Source organism: Seriola dumerili, unplaced genomic scaffold (assembly GCF_002260705.1).
Source record: "Seriola dumerili isolate Sdu_G_001 unplaced genomic scaffold, Sdu_1.0 BDQW01000052.1, whole genome shotgun sequence".
Lineage (NCBI taxonomy): Eukaryota > Metazoa > Chordata > Actinopteri > Carangiformes > Carangidae > Seriola > Seriola dumerili.
This window is the reverse complement of record NW_019174307.1, coordinates 21,861,262-21,875,695: the sequence shown is the minus strand read 5'-3', so window position 1 is coordinate 21,875,695 and position 14,434 is coordinate 21,861,262. Positions and strand designations below refer to the sequence as shown.

The following is a 14,434-nucleotide window of genomic DNA, read 5'->3' as shown; positions in this document are numbered from 1 at the left end:
CCAAAAAAAAAAAAATTTAGCAACTGCGTGCTGCAAATACATACAAACAACCAAATACAGAGTTGCTGACTCATGGTGTAACAAACTGGCCTAGGTGACATGGAACCATGTTTATTTGTGTGTCAAACTGGATGAAGGTGCTTTTCTCAGATTTGTTTCTTGTGTTTGAATCCTGTTTACATGTTGTCTGTTTTTTATGTTGGCAGTGGGTTGAGGCTGTCAGGCCATGGTACGTATCTAATATGGTTAACATAATATTTTTCCCATAAAGGAAAAATTGAGTTTTACAAGTTGACAGAAATAAAGAGATGTCAGGAAATTTGGAGAAGAGAGTTTTGCCATTACACCAGAGACCTTGTGCTGTATGAATGGATTTAAGTTGATCGGCAAAAGAGTGATTGGAAGCTAAGAAGTTTGGTGTGTTGCTGAAGGTCAATGGTTGGGGCCTTCCCTCCTTAAACGTGCATTCCTTCTGTTGGCCTGTTACAGACGTGACTGTATTTTGGTATTTTGGTGTACTGTCACAGTTAAAGACTCACTGACAGAAAATGGAAGTGCAAGATGAAATGTGACTTCAGAGGAACAAAGAGGAGGGACTTCAAGTTTGATTAGAAAGAAAGAATTGCCGTAGAGGAGAAGAGACACAAATGGATGAGGAGGAGAAAAGAGATAAATCAGCTGATGTGTGGAGAGGTGTTGGTCACAAAGCTGCAGGAGCTCAGCAGCTTCTCCTCTCATCATCCTTTTCTCTATTGAATGGAGATCCTGGAAGACACTGAACTCTGCTTCCCACAACTCTTCAACTCCTCCTGTAGGAAGAAAAAGCGCTCTGAGTCTGAGGCTGTGCTTGTTTTACATTGTGCTGTCCTCCATCTCTCTGCTCACTGCAACTCTCACCTGCTGGTCATCATCTCACTCTCCCACTTCAAGTAGCAAAATATTTCATCTGTTTCTGAGTGTGATGGACGTACAGAAATTCATGGGTCATGGGAAATTTTCAGATGTGATGAATGTGTTGATCGTATAATTTTAATCACTGCTTTGTTGAATTTTACCATGGATTATGTCTCTTAAATATCATGATGGAGTTGCTACTGTACAGACGCTAATACATATGATGTTCCTGTCTCTTCATGCAGGGCAGCTCCACACCCCCACCAACCTCCTCCTCCTCTCTCTGGCTGTCTCAGATTTCTTCGTGGGCCTCCTCATGTCCTTTCAGATTCTCTCCTCAGACGGCTGCTGGTTTTCTCAGTGACCACATGTGTACTCTGTACGGTGTGTTAGATTACAATCATCACCTCTGCCTCAGATAGGAACCATGGTGCTCATATCAGTCGACCGCTATGTAGCCATTTGTGACCTCTGGCATTACCCCAACAAATCACTGTGAGAGGAGCCTCAATCTGCACTTGTCTTTGTTGGGTTGTTCTGTTCTGTACAACAGTCTCGTAATGAAAGGAGAAACTTCACACAACCAGGCAGGTACAACTCCTGCACTGGAGAGTGTGTAGTTGTCATTAACTATATAGCAGGAGTTGTTGACGTTGTTTTGACGCTTTATTGGTCCTGTCACTGTCATCATTGTTCTGTATATGAGAGTATTCGTGGTGGCTGTGGTCTCAGGCTCGCGCCATGCGCTCTCATGTGCAGCTCTCACGCATCGAGCGTTCAGAGACTGTGTTCCTAAGAAATCTGAGATGAAAGCAGCCAGGACTCTTGGTGTTGTTGTAGTTGGTGTTTTCTGAGTGCCTTTGCCCATATTACTGTCTACCTCTCTCGTCAGGCCAGCGAACACCTGTTGTTCACATCAGTGCCACTAGAGACCTGGCTGTTCTATTTTCAACTCCTGTCTAAACCGCGGTGATCTATGCGTTTTGTTACCCCTGTTTCTGAAATCCTGTCAAGATCATTGTCAACATTTAAAGATACTGCATGCCTGACTCCTGTGAGACCTGCATACTGTAGAGAGAGAATCCGTAGTCTCTGACATGACAGCTTTTCTTGTGAAGGACTGACATGTACTGATATCACTGGATTTACAAATTCCAAAGCCTGGACAAAATATAAATTATGTCATGCAAGTTTAACACAGCTGCAAGGACATTTAATTGTCTATTAAAGTAATTTGTCAACATTTATGTGAGTACAATATTTTATATTATTATATCTATGTTTTACTATATTACTATTCATTGTCTCGTCATACAGCAGCCTCACATACGGATGTTCACAGCAGCATTCATAGTTGTTAACAAATATATTAACAAATGCTTACATCTGCTAACAACTACACAATGTAGTGTGTTCATAAAGCAAAAAAGGAATTGAAAGTAAAGTTGCTTTTTAAATTTTTTTAAATGATAAATTTAACCTGAGTGTGTACCTGTAGATTTCATTATGAACTGGTTTGTGGTTCTAACTCTGATTGTTGAAAGATTATTATGAATGTGAGTCTGGTTTTGGGGAGTGAATCCCTACAGGACTCTGCTCCACATGGTTTTACCTTTGGGCCTCTTCCTCAGTGCTGTCTAAAAAATGCATTTAACCAAATGCAATGAGGCATTTTTTCAATAGCTTTGCTCTGTCCAAAACCCAAACTTTGGTCTTAAAAGATTTCACTGCAATAAACCTTTGAGCATAAAACCTACATGACAAATTGAAGTCAAGTGTTTATATCGTCAGGTTTTTCTGTAGGGTGATGCAGTTAAGTTCCAAACTGATGCCAATTTCGTTGTTTCAGGCAGACTTTTTCTGAGATTGAACATATCCCACACTCTGAAATAGGTATATAAAGAAAGTAGCCTAATTTATATTTACAACATGTATCTATAACCTGAAAATCAATCCGAGCAGCATAATGTAGTTAGAGTTGGATAAATATGTCTGTCATAGGTGAACCAATAGGCCTGCCCAGGGTGGTTTTATTTAAATATACAGTATAAATACTGTTAACATATATACATTGATATAATGATTGCCCTATAATGTTCTTGAGTTAATATATTCAAAGTTTTATGAAACAGAGAGTGGTCAGAAATTTGCAGCTGTTATTTTAAATGTTGAGTCTGTGAACTTACTGGTCAGTTTGTCCGCCAAAGCGCTCACAGGCCCCAGGTTGACTCTGGTTTTCGTCTTTATCTTTTGCGCCAGTTTTTCCGTAGCTGGCATTCTCATTTTTTCTTTCTTTATTTCTGGATGCTCGAAAAGCTGAGGGTGGGCCGTTTACTGAAAGCTTCCAGTCTCGTTGGTTTTTTTGGCGGATCAACGTTCCTACAGGTATCTCGCGGTGACAACACTGTAAAGAGACCTCCTTCCTTGCTAGTTTTTTACATTTTTATCTTCTCATACCGGATTTGCATAAATGATGGTACAAATCACACACTCCATTCAAGTACTCTTAGGCGATGATATTCATCAATAATTACTAAAGAAATTCATACATAACACGTATCAACAGCAAATCACCTTAGTGATCTAAGTTTACCTGACTAATTTTCCAGATGTACGGCTCCCGTTCACTGTCAGATTCGACAAAGGCCCCAGAGAGTGGTGTGCCACTTCTTGAGGCACTCGCTCACTCGCATGACATTGGGGTACTTAGTTTTTGGCGGGCTCAAACATCACGCTGTTAATTGGGGTGGTACTGTTGGGGGCACTCGTGAAGGGTAGGCGAGACCGGTGGGTGGTGGATCTAGGTCCGTGTTGTCGAGGACGGGGGCGTAGAAGTGGATGTTTAAGTGTTTTTGTAGATTGGAGAGTTAGTCAAGCAGGTTGGCCTACCCGGTCATGCCTTGGGTCGGTCTGCTTCAAGGTTGGGTTTTCGAGGTAGGATACTGGTGAGGACGTTGATCGGGAGAGGAACGCAGAGAGCTTACTCGCGTATGTCTGTGTGTGTGGGGGTGGGGTGGGTCGTTTATATGAATTAGTACGATCTTTAGTAGAAATGAGAATGGGCGTAAAGCTTTACTGGACAGAAGGATTCTCTGTGTGGGCGCATCTGTTTTCTTGGAGGCGATTCTTAAAAAAGGCTTATTAGACGGGTTAAGTACACCCACATTCAGGATGGACTCCTCCCGTTTATCAGTTTTCCCCAGTCCAGCAGCATGGGGGGCGGGAACGCTTCGGGACACATTGGAGGGACACCACATAGAATTTGTAAGTGGAACAAATTATCTTGCTTCAAAGTGGAATTTATTCGAAAATCTTTCTTCAAGGGTAAATCAAGTGGCTGGTACCCTGTAAATTCATGCAGTAGCCACAGGCGGGTTGGGGACACTACGAAAACCGTTGGAGCGCATGATGAAAACAAAGAGTTACATCTGAAAATGAGGGGTCTCTCTCCTTGGCTCGCTTCGCCTTGCACACCGTTAGCTTTCACACTCGGGTGGCATCTCCGCTCGGGGGCTGCCATTTGCCGGTGTGCATCCTTTGCCTCGTTGGTCATACTGCCCTTTTATTGCGGCCGTTTGTCCTCATTCACACCGCCTCAGTTGGTCCTGGGCCTGGCCTCTTTCTTTTTTTATTTTTTTTTTTTTGTTGTGTTTGGGCCCATTTCCATCTGTTGCGGTTCGCCGCCAGCTTGAGAAAGCGAAATGTAAAGTGTGTGTGAGTGTGTGCTGTTATGTGGATGTAAAAACTTGTAGGCCATGCTCAGTAATCCGCCGACAAGGTTTTTGAGGAATGTGAGGGCGCTGTTCCGAAGTGCTTGCCCCTTTACTGAGACTTCTATAGGCGAGATGAAGAGGATGGGAACAGTGCCCACGCACTGTTGGCTGCGCTGCATATGATGTGAGCATTAAAAAAAAAAAAAAAAAGGTTTATTCGGGAGATAAAGTACTAATTGTAGAAAAAAAATATGCAGAAGGAGAGTACAAGAGAAGAATTAAGACAAGCTTAGTGTAGTGGTGAAGGGCTGTGTGCACGCATATATATCAAGATGGTCTTTAGCCTTCATTTTAGCATTAGCACCTTTTTTTCTACTATCAGTTGTTTAGAATGGCTGAATGTGTTACAACCATCATACTTAATGTACAGTGATTATTCATTTGTTAACCCTATCCTAACCCAACTATATAAGAAACAATGGTGTGGGGATGGGTGAATGCCTTATTTTGATTTTTTATTTCTATTTCGTTGTCTATTCGCGCCAGGCACCATACAAGCTCCACGACACTGGGGTGCTGACCTTTACGGCTGTCGAGTGTAATTGTTTTAAACATTGGAACATCCTACCTAAGATGAATATTTCTTCTCAACTTCACAGAGCTAAATTGGTAAACTCCTACCTTGTCTGTGAGAGGCAGTGTCTGATCTGAGGCTGGGAGTCCAGGAAGCAGCGTTGTGTGGGGATTGGTAGGCGCCGCTTGTTCTCGTGTACTCCAGGCAGCCAGGTAGGAACAAATGCTGCCAATTCACCTGTCCTGTACAAGTGATATCTACCTAGATATAAGGACGTTTCAGAAGTCAGTGCCTGAAGACAAAGAAAGCCATACTATAATTTTACTAAAATTAAAGACATCTCTTTATTTCTATTTCTCCCTGAAAAATCTCTCAACCCATGTTTGTCCTCCGATAGTCTGGAACCAATCACCGACCTCAAACCCTCCCGAAACTCTTGTCGAGTCTCCATCCCCGCTCCTCATTTCCTACTCTGTTCGTTTCCACTCCTTCCACTTAGGCCTGTGTTTCATGTTATATAGTTGCGGCTTTTTGGAGAGGTAAAATGGCATTCTGGCAGAAGCCTTCGCAGGTTGCTCAAGGGCTCGTCTTTCTGCAGGGCGACTCCACGGCCGGGATCACTGCAGAAGGAGGGTGCAGCAATGAATTCAGATAAAGGGACAGGGTTTAATTTTGTGCAGAAATCTGAGTTTCAAAGCTTGTTTGCTACCACCTAAAATGTTGGTAAGAAGTTTCTCTGGGAAGTTGGGAGCTTACTTTCGTTTTGGGACTACAGCCCCTGAGTCTGTTCCTCAGGTGGAGTTGGGTGTACACAGTGCTGCATACAGACTGGATCAAAAGACAGCAGTGACGATTTACGCATTAAGGGACTAAGTGCAGACATATAGGTGGACTTGTTGACTATTTGGGGTGTCTTCACAGACACTTATTTTGAATCTTGCTAGTGGTAGTTGCTAACTGTTTATTTCATATCCCTCCCGTGCTGGTGAAGGCTTGCTGCAGAATGGAATGCAGCGCTCCCCAAGTGGCAGAGTCGGCAGCAACAACACATTACTGTGAGCCCAACAAAATTTAAAATGCAAACATTCATCAGTCTCATGTAATGCCACAATTCAGTGTGGTAGGATATTAAGGTAAAGTGAAGTAGTGGGTGCTTAGTTTTTTGGGCTAGAGAAGCTGCCAGGACGGGGAGGAGTGGGTGGAATGCCTTGTTTGGTTTATGGGGGTTTGTGTTTGAAAGAGATGCAAAGATGTTACTCCATCCACCAGCAGACCTCCTGTGTGCGCCTGTTGCTCCGGGGAGACTACAGGCTTACGAATACGTCACATGGTCTTTCAGCATTGTGAACTTTGTACAGGTCCATCAGGAACATGCATGAGTGGTCCTTTACATCATACGCATTTTCTCAACAACTCAATCAATGGAACCATAAAATATTAGTAAATAAAGCGTAGTGGGTTTACTGAAAGGGGTTTAGAAAAGCCTGAAGAGTTTTGTGGTGGAACGCTTGCGTGGGGAGCAGACAGTATAAAAAAGAAAATATGTGAATTGAAAAACTCCTAGGGACAGACTGTGATGCTAATGGTCAACTTACATCTTTTGCTATATCAGGTTGCTTTCTAGGAGGTAGGTAGATGGAAGAGTGGATAGATGGCGCGGGAGGATTGGGAAGAATGAAAGATTTAAAGCAACCTTTCCTGTTTTTAAACTTATGGAGTTACATAGATTTTTGTTGACAGGGAAGGATGATTTTCCAGGTGGAGGGTCAGAGGCCATGGGAGCTACATATATTAGATATATAGTGGATCCATGATGAAATGAGATAATCAGGATTAAAGTACCGGAAAAGCTCACCCCAAACCTGCTGTGTTTGGCAAGCCTTGGTTCATAAAGCAGGCCATGTTTTTTCCTTGTTTCTTAAAGTAGTCACATTTTGATCACTTGAAGATTCATTTATCTTGAACCCCTCTTTTAAATTGCTTTGAATGTTCGCCCAGATACTGCTCCATCTTTTTCTGTTGAAGTTTAACGCCACATTTCCAATCCAGCGTCAGTGTCATGTGTCTTCAAAGGCTCCCATGCCTACCGACTAAACAAAGATGCAGGCAGGCCAGCAAGCTCCTCTTTGAAAGCGAGCGCTGAGACCAGTCTGAGATGACTCCACACCGTCTGCTCTGAGTCAAAACATGCAGAGCCTTGTGTTTCCTCAACCCCGTACTCCGTCTTTTCATGCAAACCCAAATTTATCTCACACACGAACGTCTTGTGTCGGGGACAGGAAAGGAAATGTTTCCACATTCATGGATTCAAAAAAGCCATTTGTCACAAGTGGTTTGACCACACCCGAAAAATAGAAAGATAAATCCACATGCACTGGAAGAGAAGACCAGCTGCGAGAGGATGGGAGGTTTCCCAAAAATAGCTGCAAAGTCTTTGCCTGGAGGGTAGGGTCAGAAGCCGCAAACGCCCACACGAGCAAGGCCCCAGTGGGTATATCATTTAGGGAGGCAAAGTTAGCCAGGACCCAGAGTGTATAACATTGGTAATTTTTTTGCTGACAAAGACAGGTCAGCAACTCGTGTAATGAGGACTGGCATGGAAATTAAATAGATACAACTTAGCCTACCTCCCTGTGCCAAACCGCATTTTTAAGTCAAAAAGAGTAAAAGAACCAAGTGCACGGTTTGTATGTTATTTCATTAAGAGATCGCGAGACATACTAATAACTTAATGGCAGTTTATATTTAATCTAGCCAGGCAACCCGCGCAGTTTGTGCTTACCGAACTTCAAGCGAGCATGAGCTATCCGAGAGTGGCTCCTACTATGTTTAGAATGAAGGCCAGTTCCAAGTCCCTGTAGAAGTCTAGTCTGGCTGGGCAATTCTTGTTTACCTGGTCTTATAGTTAGACCGCTACACACACCGAGTAAGTCTGTACCACGACCCCAGCTCAAACTATCTACATTATTCCATCTGCTGATGGGGCGATGGGCAGTGGCCTGCAGTGATGTCCTGTCCAATGGGGTCTTTTGTAAGGTGCTTTTGTCTGCGAGTGACATCTCGAAACTGAAACTTTTAAATTTGGAAAGTAAATTGCGATACCACATAGGTTCATTGTAATATGAAATGTATTTTGAACAAATCCACATGCGAGTTTGTTCAGGTGCTATTTCAGAGGTTACAAAGATTGCAATCAACCACATCAATAAAAAAATGATAGGACAGGTTTCAGAACATATATTAATACAGGACAAGATGGCAACGAGCCTGAGACACAGCCACCACAAAAACTCTCAGATACAGAAGTGTGATGACAGTGACAGGACCAGAAAAAGACAAAAACAGATCAGCGAGTCCAGCAACATAATCAATAACAACCACACACTCTCCATAGCAGGAGTTATACCTGCCCGGTTGTGTCAGGTTGTCCATCATCAGCAGACTGTGACAGACAGCAGCACACAGCCAACACACACAAACACACACTTTAACTGTTTTCTGAGTGACTTTGGTAGAATAATGCAGAGGATCACAAATAGCCACATAGCGGTCGGCAGATATGAGCACCATAGTTCCTATTGAGGCAGAGGTGATAATGTAGACCAAAACATAATACAGAACACACATGAAGTCACCGAGGAACCAGCAGCCGTCTATGAGCACAATCTCAAAGGACATGAGGAGGCCCACGAAGAAGTCCGAGACAGCCAGAGAGAGGAGAAGGAGGTTGGTGGGGGTGTGGAGCTGCCTGGAGAGGCAGGAGAGCAACATGATTATTGTCGAAGTGTCGATGATCCAGCAGATTACAGCCATGATTGAAAAGCATTATTTAAAAACATCACACTTTTCCTTCACATACTTGACATCTGGTTATTTTTATGTTCTGATATGTTCTAATAAAAAAAAGATTCGACTACTTGAAGTGGGAGATAGAGATGATGACCAGCAGGTTGAGAGTCACAGTGAACACAGAGATGGAGGACAGTATGATGTAAGTGAGCATAGATACAGAGCGAGGATGCATCGTCTTCCTGCAGGAGGAGTTGAGGAGTTGTGGAAAGCAGAGCTCAGCTTCTTCGATCAGATTCATCATCGTCATCGTCAGATCATCAGATCATCAGAGGAGATGAGAAGCTGCTGAGCTCCGTCAGCTTTCTGCCTGAAGCTCTCCGTCACATCTTTGTATTATCTCTCCACACCCCCCTTCCCTCCCTCGCGCTCTCTGGTGACAGTTTTCTTTCAGTAGCAGTAACTGACTTTTTGTTTACTAATGTGCCGTAAATGTCTCTGCTAGCTGCCCAGGTGGCGACACACGACTCTTACTTTCAGCCTCGCATGTGATAGACCCACAAAGCAGCAGCCCTTTTTTTGTGCAAGGTAGCTCTGTCTCGAGGGTCCTGGAATCACTGTTGGTCTGACCCCTTTGCCTGGGCCCGTTTTCCCAACCAGGTTGAAAGCAGAGTGGGAAGAGTGTCTGCCTTGGCTCTTCTCAAAGAGGTTGTGTAAGAAAAATAATGACCCTGTGTTTGGACTTCCTAACTAAGGGGAAGCAAATACACAGCAGGTGTCTGATCCTATTATCTGATTCAGATACTCCTTAGAATAAAGTTGATGAATGGAACCGTATCAAGCTTGTACATGTATTGTGTATTATACATAGATTTTGGCAGGACCTCTACATATGTTCAGCATTTTAAGTTGAGAAATTCTAATTTGAGATGTCATCAATATTAATACATCCCATAAGGCATATCTACGGTGGCCCTGAGAGCTCAATGCACTGCTACTTAAGAAAAAACAACAACAAAATTCAGAAAACATTCCTCCTCAATTCGACAACACGTGCTGCAAATACATACAACACAACCAAATACAGAAATGTGCTGACTCATGGTGTAACAAACTGGACCTAGGGACATGGAACATGTTTATTTGTTGTCAAACTGATGAAGGTCTTTTCTGAATTTTCTTGTGTTTTGTCTGTTTACATGTTGTTGTTTTTTATGTTGCAGTGGGTTGAGCTCTCAGGGCCATGGTACATATCTAATATGGTTAACATAATATTTTTTCCCATAAAGGAAAAATTGATTTTACAGTTGACAGAATAAAGAGATGTCAGGAAATTTGGAGAGAGAGATTTTGCCATTACACCAGAGGACCTTGTGCTGTATGAATGGATTTAAGTTGATGGCAAAAGAGTGATTGAAGCTAAGAAAGTTTGTGTGTTGCTGAGGTCAATGGTTGGGGCCTTCCCTCCTTAAACCGTCCATTCCTTCTGTTGGCCTGTTACAGACGTGGCTGTATTTTGTATTTTGGTGTACTGTCACAGTTAAAGACTCACTGACAGAAGGAAGTGCAAGATGAAAATGATGACTTCAGAGGAACAAAGAGGAGGGACTTCAGTTTGATAGAAAGAAAGAATTGCCGTAGAGGAGAAGAGACACAAATGGATGAGGAGGAGAAAAGAGATAAATCAGCTGTATGTGTGAGAGGTTTGGTCACAAAGCTGCAGGAGCTCAGCAGCTTCTCCTCTCATCATCCTTTTCTCTCATGATGGAGACCCTGGAAGACACTGAACTCTGCTTCCCACAACTCTTCAACTCCTCCTGTAGGAAGAAAAAGCGCTCTGAGTCTGAGGCTGTGCTTGTTTACATTGTGCTGTCCTCCATCTCTCTGCTCACTGCAACTCTCAACCTGCTGGTCATCATCTCCATCTCCCACTTCAAGTAGCAAAATATTTCTTCTGTTTCTGAGTGTGATGGACGTACAGAAATTCATGGGTCATGGGAAATTTTCAGATGTGATGATGTGTTGATGTTGATCCTTAATTTTAATCACTGCTTTGTTGAATTTTACCATGGATTATGTCTCTTAAATATCATGATGGAGTTGCTACTGTACAGACGCTAATACATATGATGTTCCTCTTTCTGCAGGCAGCTCCACACCCCCACCAACCTCCTCCTCCTCTCTCTGGCTGTCTCAGATTTCTTCGTGGGCCTCCTCATGTCCTTTCAGATTCTCCTCTCAGACGGCTGCTGGTTTCTCAGTGACCACATGTGTACTCTGTACGGTGTGTTAGATTACATCATCACCTCTGCCTCAGTAGGAACCATGGTGCTCATATCAGTCGACCGCTATGTAGCCATTTGTGACCCTCTGCATTACCCCAACAAAGTCACAGTGAGAGGAGCCTCAATCTGCACTTGTCTTTGTTGGGTGTGTTCTGTTCTGTACAACAGTCTCGTAATGAAGGAGAACTTCACACAACCAGGCAGGTACAACTCCTGCACTGGAGAGTGTGTAGTTGTCATTAACTATATAGCAGGAGTTGTTGACGTTGTTTTGACCTTTATTGGTCCTGTCACTGTCATCATTGTTCTGTATATGAGAGTATTCGCGGTGGCTGTGTCTCAGGCTCGCGCCATGCGCTCTCATGTCGCAGCTCTCACGCATCAGCGTTCAGAGACTGTGTTCACTAAGAAATCTGAGATGAAAGCAGCCAGGACTCTTGGTGTTGTTGTAGTTGTGTTTCTGATGTGCCTTTGCCCATATTACTGTTCCTCTCTTGTCAGCCAGAACACCCTGTTTGGTGTCACATCAGTGCCCATAGAGATCTGGCTGTTCTATTTTAGCTCCTGTCTAAACCCGGTGATCTATGCTTTTTGTTACCCCTGGTTTCTGAAATCCGTCAAGATCATTGTCACATTTAAGATACTGCAGCCTGACTCCTGTGAGACCTGCATACTGTAGAGAGAGAATCCGTAGTCTCTGACATGACAGCTTTTCTGTGAAGGACTGACGTATGTACGGATATCACTGAATTTAAGTCTGGACAAATATAAATATGTGACGCAATTTAACACAGCAATTGTCTATTAATATAAAGTATCTGTCACAGTTATAACTTTTCTTGTGAAGAGCATATTTCATATTATAACAACTTTTACAATTGTTTTACTAAAGGACCTTTAATTATCTGTTCATCCAACAGCCTCCCCTTATGTTTCACTGAATAACCACCTAGTATGTATAAACACCACACTGGCTGCTTCGGCTTGTTGCTATGCATAAACAAACACAAGTCAATAGGGCAACTGCAGTTTTTCCAGGAATCTGGACAGTGATATGAGATATATATTATATTATATTATATTATATTATATTTTATTATATTATATTATATTATTTTACATTATATTATATTATATTATATTATACTATATTAGGTTTGGGTTCATGCCCTACGTGAAGTACTTCTCTCAATAGTTTAGGCTATAATTGCTTCTAGATGCTCAAGAGAGGAGTGTGTATCAACAAGCTTAGCACAAAGAACTGAAAACAAATGGAAGCAGCTAGCCTAGCTATGTCCAAAGCGAATAAAATCTGCCTACTAGCACCCCTAGAGTTAGGGAAAGGAATGATGGTATTAAAAAGGTATTAAAAGGTTTGTGCTTGTGTTTGTGATTCATGTAGGTATATGTAGGGATGTAATGCACACTATATGTACAGCATCCATGCGTACAATATTCACTCATACTGTTTTCCTAGTGAGTTATAAAATGGATGCAGTGTGATGAAGTCAGTGTACTGTTTTTGAGTTTGTGAAGCCTTGTTTTACCTGTCAGCATACTGAGTGCAGCCAGGTACAGGAAGAAGCAAGAACATGTTGCTTGTCCGCTGACAGCGACCTGAACACAAGTAAACTTTTTCTAAATCAGAAAACAAAGCCTGTACATACTGCACACTGAACAGTCTAAAGAATCGTCATTGCAGAATATGCAATGGCATTATTTAAATTGTAATGTTTTTCTTTTCATTTCTTCTCCTCTCAAATAATACATTGCCTAAAGGCATTTTTAAAATTCTCTGAAGAGGATAAGAATTTTTACCTGACAGTTCAATTGTATTGTGACTAAATAAATCCAGTTATACCAGTTCAAAATTCAACTGCTCATTGGCCATGAATGACCCATGTACCAGCCTTGACTAATATATTCAACCTAACAGAGACAAAAATATTTAATTCTAGAAACAAAGTGTTTGACAAAGACAGACCATGACATTACAATGGGCACCATCTGAAATGCAGCATTTCTTTCTTTTCTTTTTTTTTAAATAACAAAAATGTCAGAAATAAATACATCTCCAACCTACATTCAGCAGACATGGACTTTCTTTTATTAGTAACTGATGAAGTAAATAATGTCAGTGTAAACTTAATTATTAGTAATGTGGGAGGCAGTTTAAAATTGGCTCCACATTTGTTTACACCTCACAAAACTGTCAGAACTGTATTTATTCAATAACTATGTTTGATTTGACCAAAAACATAACAGTGAGTGAAAGTTTCTTTTCTTATTTTGAAACATTATAAACTTTATATCATGGTGTGAAAAATATCGCTTTTTCTAATGTTTTTAAAATTTTCTGGCCATCAGTGTGGCAAAAATCCTTGGATCTTTATATTTACTCGAATTTTTTGTATTTTTTGTATTTTTCGTATTTTTCGTATTTCATTTTATGTTTTATGTTTTTTTCACCCCAGGAATGACTCTTTTTTTTCTCAAAAATCTGTTCTAAAGCTTTGGAAGTATTAAAAAAGAGAGGAGATAAGCCAAAAGTTTCCAGGTTTTTTACCTGTGGAGGAGTTGTAGGGAAGTCGGAGTAGCTGTTGTCTCTCTCTCTCTGTGTGAAAGACACAGCACACTCTTGGGCTGCCTCTCTGTCTATTTACATGTTTACTCTCCAGCAGAGTGAAGAGATTCTCACACTTTTCTTGTTGTTTTGTTTTCCCAAACTGGGTTCTGTCATGGAACATTCCAGTTTACAAATACACTGTAATTACCTGAGAGTCACTAATGCAGACTGATTACAAGCTGTCAGACTTATCAATGACTCCAACTTGACAACGTATCATGAAGATAATGCAGCTTAAAGGGCCGTATAATGTAAAAAAAAGATTTGAAGGTTTGAGTTCAGCTTGTTTAAGATTGGGACATTTCTTCATTGACACAGTTTCTTTCACAACAGAACGGACTCCAGTCTGTCCTTAAGCAGTTCAGTTATCTCTATTTGAGATTGTGTTTCATCCACCACTGATGGGGCTTTGACTCACTTTGATTCAATGGTAAAAGGGTCAAGCAATATAGAGAGGTGTGTGTGTGTGTGTGTGTGTGTGTGTGTGTGTGTGTGTGTGTGTGTGTGTGTGTGTGTGTGGTGTGTATGTGTGTGTGTTGTGTGTGATGCTGGG

The 14,434-nt window shown here is 41.8% G+C and overlaps 2 protein-coding genes across 2 annotated transcripts; one reads left to right on the top strand and one right to left on the bottom strand.

Moving 5' to 3' along the window:
• Positions 1-8,421: 8,421 nt before the first annotated feature.
• Positions 8,422-9,280, bottom strand: LOC111218056 (trace amine-associated receptor 13c-like). The gene is made up of 2 exons (XM_022740149.1): positions 9,099-9,280; positions 8,422-8,929 (listed from the first exon to the last, which is right to left on the bottom strand). The coding sequence occupies exons 1-2, from the start codon at positions 9,278-9,280 to the stop codon at positions 8,422-8,424; spliced, it is 690 nt and encodes a 229-aa protein (XP_022595870.1).
• Positions 9,281-10,731: 1,451 nt separating this feature from the next.
• LOC111218055 (trace amine-associated receptor 13c-like) lies at positions 10,732-11,934 on the top strand. Its single transcript, XM_022740148.1, has 2 exons — positions 10,732-10,907; positions 11,118-11,934. The coding sequence occupies exons 1-2, from the start codon at positions 10,732-10,734 to the stop codon at positions 11,932-11,934; spliced, it is 993 nt and encodes a 330-aa protein (XP_022595869.1).
• The last annotated feature ends 2,500 nt before the right edge of the window (positions 11,935-14,434 follow it).

Coding starts and splice junctions, on each gene's coding strand:
- LOC111218056 (XM_022740149.1), bottom strand. CDS start 9,280: ATGACGATGATGAATCTGATCGAAGAAGCTGAGCTCTGCTTTCCACAA. Junction 8,930..9,098: donor ATCTCTATCTCCCACTTCAA/GTAGTCGAATCT, acceptor CTGCCTCTCCAG/GCAGCTCCACACCCCCACCA.
- LOC111218055 (XM_022740148.1), top strand. CDS start 10,732: ATGATGGAGACCCTGGAAGACACTGAACTCTGCTTCCCACAACTCTTC. Junction 10,908..11,117: donor ATCTCCATCTCCCACTTCAA/GTAGCAAAATAT, acceptor CTCTTTCTGCAG/GCAGCTCCACACCCCCACCA.